Source organism: Sinocyclocheilus grahami, unplaced genomic scaffold, assembly GCF_001515645.1.
Source record: "Sinocyclocheilus grahami isolate Dianchi unplaced genomic scaffold, SAMN03320097.WGS_v1.1 scaffold794.1, whole genome shotgun sequence".
Classification (NCBI taxonomy): domain Eukaryota; kingdom Metazoa; phylum Chordata; class Actinopteri; order Cypriniformes; family Cyprinidae; genus Sinocyclocheilus; species Sinocyclocheilus grahami.
This window is the reverse complement of record NW_015505973.1, coordinates 1,402,777-1,411,048: the sequence shown is the minus strand read 5'-3', so window position 1 is coordinate 1,411,048 and position 8,272 is coordinate 1,402,777. Positions and strand designations below refer to the sequence as shown.

At 36.8% G+C, this 8,272-nt stretch overlaps 1 protein-coding gene across 1 annotated transcript in view; it reads left to right on the top strand.

Annotated features, from left to right (window-relative positions):
* The first annotated feature begins 930 nt into the window (after positions 1-930).
* LOC107561824 (protein quaking) overlaps positions 931-8,272 on the top strand; it is a 32,364-nt gene continuing 25,022 nt past the window's right edge. Inside the window, exons 1-2 of the mRNA XM_016246321.1 lie at positions 931-1,362; positions 1,530-1,733. Of these exons, the coding sequence (XP_016101807.1) occupies positions 1,592-1,733 (142 nt within the window). The 5' untranslated portion in view covers positions 931-1,362; positions 1,530-1,591. The remainder of the gene's footprint in view (positions 1,363-1,529; positions 1,734-8,272) is intronic.

The following is an 8,272-nucleotide window of genomic DNA, read 5'->3' as shown; positions in this document are numbered from 1 at the left end:
ATGTTTTGCTGTGTGTGCAAAGTTTAGCATGCTAACCCATGCTGTCCCTCATGCTCGCTCAGAGTACAATCACAAAGGCAGTAGGAACGCTAAGGTAAAGAGGCAGAACCCAATATGAATGCAGAAAACTTTTTTTTCTTCTGTTTTTGGATCTGTTTTCCCCTTGCACTACCATAGTTGCTTAAAGTGTTACATGGCACAAATCTGATCCTAGGTCAGCATTTCATCATCAAACCGTTCCCTGCAGGAGGGCCTCTCACTCTGGCCTTTAGCTGTTGTGAGAGCAATAGCTAGAGTCTGTGTCCATCTGCATAAGAATGCTGCCCACTTCACAGAGGAAGGAGGAGGGCCGCAAGAATTGATGAAAACTTTTCCTGTTCCCCCAAGCCCTTTCATTCCCCTCTCTCCTGTTTCTCAAGTCTTGGCTGAGATGTTTCACACACTCCTGCCTGTGCACTCGCGCCACTTTCAGAAATAAAACCTGCTTAAAAGTTGGGTTTGAATGTAACAATGCTTATGAAACAAAGACACCGGCCTAGTCAAACATGATTGTTAGACCAAGATATTCACCATGCTTCTTATCTGCGAGACAGTCCATGTTTAAATATTTAGTAATGCATTGGAATGCAGAAAAATACCCACTTTCTTTTTTTCCTCATATCATTGCTTCAGGGTTATTGAGTGTGTATATTTGTTTTGCAATGGCTGAAAGTCTCAAAATGTAAATACATAAGGTTTAAGGTTAGAAAGTGGCTAGTTGTCACACAAGTTGGCTATATTTCAGTAACTATAAAGTTTTGAATCAAATGTGTGCATATTCTCATTCTCATTTAGAGTCTGTACAAATAGTATTGACTTTAATATAAGAACAGCTAGAAGAGCTCCTCCTCACAAGTATATGTGTACAAGTTTGTGTGAGAGAGGGTCTGCATCTGCGTGAGAGAGAGAGAAAAGCAAATTGTGCAGGGTTCTCCTCCCATTGCCGACCTCGCACGATGGCAATGTTGAGCAGAGTAGGGTTGATCATGATCATGTGACAGACAGGCAGCTTTGGGAGAGTACAGCTCTGAACACAGAAACATCAGGCGCAACTAAAGGAGTTTCCACACCGCGAGAGCCTACAAGTGAACATTGCCCCGTTTTAAAACCGTTATTCAAGCGCTCTGAACGACATCGACGGTCAGTGGAAAGTTCTGGGGAAGAAGCTCTTTTAACAGCCTGGATAAAGAAAGGTTTGGTGGCGATAAAAATATTCTCTGTTGGAGAGGAGAGACGCACAAATCTCAGCGGGCATGCGGGAGTTTTTGGAGTTATTTGACTGCAAACACTCTACAAACAAATAAGAACTTTCGCGCAGATTCGGTGCGTTAATTGGGTCATCCGTTATTTTTAAAGGTTGATACAAAGTTTCAACATTGTGTTTGAAAAGTAGCGACATCGGGGCAGTAGTTTGGAATAAAAAAGGGAAAATATATTAAACCCCTCCATTTGCTTATTTTTTAATTTTTTTTAACTTTTTTCTCTTGTAGGGGGCTGTCGTGTTTTCCCGAAATTTTACGCACTTTTTGGTTTTTGGGGTAATATTTTAAACATGGTTGGAGAAATGGAAACGAAGGAGAAGCCGAAGCCGACTCCTGATTATCTGATGCAGCTCATGAACGACAAGAAACTGATGAGCAGTCTGCCAAACTTCTGTGGTATTTTCAACCATCTCGAGCGATTGTTAGATGAAGGTGAGAGTAATATATATATATATATATATATATATGTTTTTTTTAAACAATTAATTAGTTTTATGCTCGTAGGAACTGCGGATGCCTTCAGATTTATCCTAAATATGTTATTTTTCTGTTTCCTGGTTGTTGTAAATAAGCTCTGAAATTTGTTGTAAATAATATCTTATGAATTTTTTTTCATCCCAGTAACTCTAGACATTTGTTTTTTTTCAAGAATAACTTTTCTTGCATGCTACAGTGGCTACGTTTACATGCGACCAAATAATCCGTTTGTAATCGGATTGACGCGACTCCTGATTATCTGATGCAGCTCATGAACGACAAGAAACTGATGAGCAGTCTGCCAAACTTCTGTGGTATTTTCAACCATCTCGAGCGATTGTTAGATGAAGGTGAGAGTAATATATATATATATATATATATATATGTTTTTTTTAAACAATTAATTAGTTTTATGCTCGTAGGAACTGCGGATGCCTTCAGATTGATCCTAAATATGTTATTTTTCTGTTTCCTGGTTGTTGTAAATAAGCTTTGAAGTTTGTTGTAAATAATATCTTATGAATTTTTTTTCATCCCAGTAACTCTAGACATTTGTTTTTTTTCAAGAATAACTTTTCTTGCATGCTACAGTGGCTACATTTACATGCGACCAAATAATCCGTTTGTAATCGGATTGACTGCTCAATCGGATTGAGAAGCCTTCATGTAAACACCTTAATCGATCCGATTGAGCTCGATCGGCATGAAATTTCGATCGGATTGAAGGGGGCGGTTTATTCGTTTTCTAATATGATTGAGAGTGCATGTAAACACTCGATCGGATTGAACCCCAAAACTGAAAGGACTGCGCATGTGCAATAGCGTAGTAGAAAGAAGAAATAGCGTAATGACGTATGAGGCACGGAACAAACGGCTCTTTCTTTTGAATAAAGTATTGTATAAATGCGTGTCTGTCTAGACCTTCCAGACCTGGTTGGTATTATAAAGCAAGTTTTGTACTTAAAGCTGGAGTTTGCTCAGGGTCGATGCACTTTTAACTTATTTGAATGCTGCAGAACGCATGTAACCAGCAGCTTTCCTCTGAGAATGCAGGGGAAGCTGAGGACCTGATAACAGAATCACTTCTCGCTTTCTCCCTCTCATTCTAATCATAGAGCCCATGGCCCTGGCTTATTTCATTCTCAGTTTATTGCTGATAATCCAGTGTAATAATATAAAGGTTATCACTGCAATACTTTTATGGAGAGAAGGGTGATCTGTTAGATTTATATCCACGGTATTTTGCAATCCATATTAGAGTAAATTCAGTCTGTCTGGTTCTTTGGTACACTGAATCTCTCTAGATTCATCATAACTTGCCAATAGCTTGTGGCATATTGAAGTATGTGTCATAAATAAATAACCTCACTAAGCTTGGGTTTTTCAGTTCCTCTGTTCAGAGCTAATTTAGCCTTGCCGGTTCTCTTTATTCAGGCATATTCAAGCAAGTTCTCTTTATTGCAGCTCTTAAAATGTTGATTGGCTGAAAAATAGGTAGAATTTCTTTGATCTAGATTTCCTCTCACTATCACAGAGGGGTTCTGAATCATCCACTGCCTTTTGTATAGCTTTATTGTCTCATATATTTTCCTTGTATGAGGATCCCAGTTCTGTTAGGTTATTGTAAAGAGGTTACTATATAATAAGCTTGGTATTTTGCTTGAGCACTTGTAGGCTACCTTTTTTCACACACACCCAATGCCAGATGATGCCAAAGAACTCCTTGTTTGTATCTGCAGTTTCTAATGTGTTTGATGTGGATTTTTTTTTACATACAAGACAACGTTTACAATTCCTAGTTGTTTATTTAGGTTTGTCTTTGCATTTTTTTTTAAATGTACTGTTTATAGCACTTGTTCTTAGTGTGAATTGTATTTGTAGTGTTCTAAATTAATACAAGCCATTACACATAATATTTGATAACTCATATTTGATATTCTGCATTGTGATGTGTTATTGGTTCTGGTTTTGTAAACTTCCAGCATGTGTTTTCAGTGCTGCTCTTTTTCTTCACACTTCTTTTCTGTTCCCTCTGAGGAACAGATATTCTGCTGGTATGCAGCTTATTGAATTATTTGAGTAATTAAGCTATCATGGAAGAAAAATATCTGGGAGAGGATCCAGAAGCATTGTTGAACCTCTCTTTGAAAACACTGGCTTTTTCTTATCTGATTTAGATATAAAACGGGACTACAGAGCCCCAGGTGGACCTACTAGAGAAATTGTTGCAAAGTGGGCTTTTTTGTTATTTTTACTGAAACCGTTCTGTTGCCTTTTATTATTGCATAGGATAAATAATATTGGGCTTGTGTTAACAACATTGCACAAATGTTATTGTTGGAGGCACTTTCAATAAATATGGTACAAAATGAGGCCAAAAAATATTTTCCAGTTTTTCAATAAATGGTCTGCAATGGAAGGTGCTTAACCTTTAGAAAATCATCAACCTCAGAAGGTCAAATACTGTGTTTTTCCCCTATTAATTTCATAAGAGGTTTGTTTTTTCTTTTTTCTCCAATTTCTCTAAATGCAGTTTAATACCCCTGATTGAAATAAAATAGGCAAAATTTATAATATAAACTAGAGGGCTCCCATAAATTAAAGAAAAATATTAGTTAGGTTGTATTTCCTATCAATAAACATTAAATAATCATCGAAATTAAATAGACAAAATGTATGAAATAAATATAGGGTTCCCATAAATTAAAATATTTTATTGTATTTTCTGTCAGTAAATGTTAAATAAACATTTAAATTAAATAGACAAATAGTATAAATAATCTTCAGGGTTCCCATAAATTAAAGAACAAAATATGTTTGATTGCATTTTTGCATAACACTTGGGGTAAAGTTTGCATATTATTTATGGAAATTGCCTTAAACGTTGTGATTTTTTAAATCAGTAATTTGGTAGATTTCAAAATGTCCCCATAGCGTCATGCATATCCTAAAGGGATGAAATTGCTCCAGACAAATGTGTTAGGAAAGTTTGAATTCTCGCTGGTGTCTTGACCTCTGATTGTTCTTACATTATGGTCTTGGTTAAAGTGTAAAGCATGGTCCTCTGGTCACCCCTTCCAAACATAGACTGGCACATGAGCAATGAAGGTACACCACTCTGACCTATATGCATCATATGACCGTGACAAGGGCACACGCAGAGTGGACTGGAGCAAAGATCACATGGTTCTTCATGAATCTGTCACCACTTCATGACTGTTAGAGGTGCTGAATGTTCCACAGATGGAGATCAAGTGTTTGTTTGTGTGTGAGAGTATCAGGTATGAATGTGTTTTCCAGGAAACATAGTCACTTTACACGTATAATTGTGTCCATGTATCTATTATTTAACATAATTGTTCATATACATGCTGTCTTGAAATGTCTTTCAGTATAAGTGAGTCTGAGCGAGTGTAGTTATATGATCTTTTCATCTCAGAATACATATGACATCAATGGTCTTTGACTTTGACTGCATTAAGCTATTACTTCTTTAGCCAGATCCCGTGACACAGACAGAGCGAGATGCAGAAAGGCCCAGGGGATCAGGGTATGGGTTGAGGGCACACCGACTAGACAGCTTCCCTCCAATTCCTGCAAAGTGCAGTCAGGACAGATGTCGCAAAATTAATATGCACTAAAAGAATTCTTCTAAAACACTTCTCCATAGGGAACAGGTGAATGAAACCCAATGAAAAGCTCCAACGGGGAGTCATACTCCATCTGAGAGCTGTTCTTTTGAAATTTTTATTTTATTACATTTTTATTTTTTTTTATTTTATTAAATTTTATTTATTTTTCAATACTGAAAAAATGCATCATGGTTTCCACAAAAATATTAAGCAATGTTTTCACAGCAGTAAGAAATGTTTATTGAGCACCAAATCAGCATATTAGAATGATTTCTGAAGGATCATGTGACACTGAAAACTGGAGTAACGGCGATTGAAAATTCAGCTTTGACATTGTTGGAATAAATTACATTTTATAATATATTAAAACAGTTATTAAGCAGCCAGCTAAACTGTAATATTTTGGAATATTACTGTTTTTACTGTATTTATGATTAATTGAATGCAGCCTTTGTGAGCATAAGAGACTTCTTTCAAAAACATTTTTAAAATGTTACAGACCTCAAACTAGTAGTTTATATTTAGATTCTCCATTTAAATTTTGTCATTACAAAATGAACAAATTTAAATATGTGATAAATATTTATATAAAAAAAGTGAAACATGATATTTAGTCAGAAATAATGTAGGACAGGATGTGATTTCATCCATCAGGAAATTATTTATCCTGAAAAGTGGTCTCTCATACAGTTGGTTTAAAATTGGAATTGCTTAGTGATGTCCAACGAAAAGGGAAGTAATTTTAGAGGTCAGCACAAGTTTTTACATTTTGGATTAAAGATTGCAAAAGCAAATGTTTTTCTATGGAGTAACGTCGTTCATAATTGGCCTCAACTGATTCTGTTCCCTGCAGGGATTCAACACATCTGGCTTTCAATCTCAAACAATAAAAGATTGTTTTAATGATGTTTAGATCAGTTTTTCGCAGTGGTCTTTCTGAATGAAACTGCTTTGTTTGGCAGTGGCAGACAGATGTGCCTGGAGCTATGAAGTGACAGTTGTAATGTTATTTTCAGGTCAAATCTCGGGCCTCTGTGTCAATCCTCATGTCTTGTGTGTTTGTGGAGGTGCTTTTCAGTTGTCTCTGTGTGTCTGTTTTTCTTTGTCCCCCTTTGGCCATTTTCTTTGATAAGATAAATGTTGATTATCGAGCGTGTCGGTGATCTCATCAGTCTCTCCTGTTCTTCCCAGACAGCTTTGCTTGCATCTGTAAATACTCAATACTTATCTCACCCTTAACTGCCAGTTTGCCTGCTGTAGTCTTCTTGCCACCAACAGACAATCTCTCTCTCAGCCTAAACGCAATCAGTGATCCTCCAATCACAACAGCGCATTAGTGCTGACCATCACAATCAGAGTGATAAGCACAAGCTGCACATTCTAATTTTCTGATTGCCAGGAGAATCAGGATGACAAATCTGTCATTTACTTACCCTCACGTTGTTCCAAATCCTGCTTTTCTTGTACTCAAAAGCTTTTTTAAAAGCTTTTTCACAAAGTCTATATTTTATATTTTGAAGCCATATTGGTAATTTGTATGAACAGATCAAATGATGAAGCTCCCTTCCGACTGTTTGGGACATCTGGAAAATCGATTGTTCAAAGAAGAAAAGATGAACGCTACCATGAGTCCTGTGTTGTGCCTACAGTGAAGCATCTGGAGAATTTGCTTATCATTGTTTTTCAGAACACCATAGACACATGTGGGAAAATAATCTACAAATACTGAAGCAGCAAACTTTGCAAAACACAAAACTTATGTCACTGCCAAAACTTTTGGCCATGACTGTAGTGTTTATTATATTTTTGTTTTATGTTTTTGTTTGGAATAAATGCAGATTTTAAAAAAGAATAACCATTTTAAAAACGTTCTGACCCCAAGTTTTTTTGAAGCACTGTATATGGGAAGAGATATCATAAGTTATTGGTTAAAATGACTGTACAATAGTTGCAGTTGAAATAGATCTGCTTTCACCACAATTATTTGGTCTGCAGCTGAAAACAGCATTCAGTTTGAAGATATATTGTCAGAGCGAGGGGAAATATTGTCCTTGCATGTACACATTTGTTTTTACACTGTCACTAACAGCCTGACAATTGCAGTAACTGTGGTGTCTGCTCTCTGTGTGTGAAAACGAAGGAGGAGTCAGACAGTTTCCTGGCAGTTGATAAGTATCCAGATGGCTTCACTGTTTGCGGTCTACTCTTTCATCTCTCTTGCAACATTTTCTATCTTTTATTTATTTATTTACCTTTCTTTATCGCATTTCCTCTGTTTATCTCAGCATCTCTCATCTCTCCCACACTGCCACAGATGGTCAACTTCACTGTGTACGAGAAACTGAAATAATCTGTTTCTGTTCCAAAGTCTAAAACTATCCGGTGCATGACGTACACTTTACTATGAATTGGTACATAAAATTGTAATAATTAAAGGGGTGGTTCATTGCGATTTCACCTTTTTTAACGTTAGTTACTGTCTAATGTTGCTGTTTGAGCATAAACAATATCTGCAAAGTTACAAAGCTGAAAGTTCAATGCAAACGGAGATATCCTCTCATGTCTTTTAAAATTCTGGCAGTTTAATGCCTACAAAAACGGCTGGTAGGGACTACAACAAGTTACTTCCCGGGTTTGTGACATCACAAACCCAGATAAACCCCACCCTCGGGAAAAGGCAGCAAAGGGGGCGAGGCCATGCAGCGCTGCTTTAGAGAAGAGGAAGAGAAAACTAGAGGTGCACGTAAAAATCTATTCATATGAATCGCGATTCTAATGGATTCTCAAGTTTCAAAATCAATCTCTGCACACGCTCTGCATCTCTCTCGCTCTCTCTCTCTCTCTCTCTCTCTCTCTCTCTCT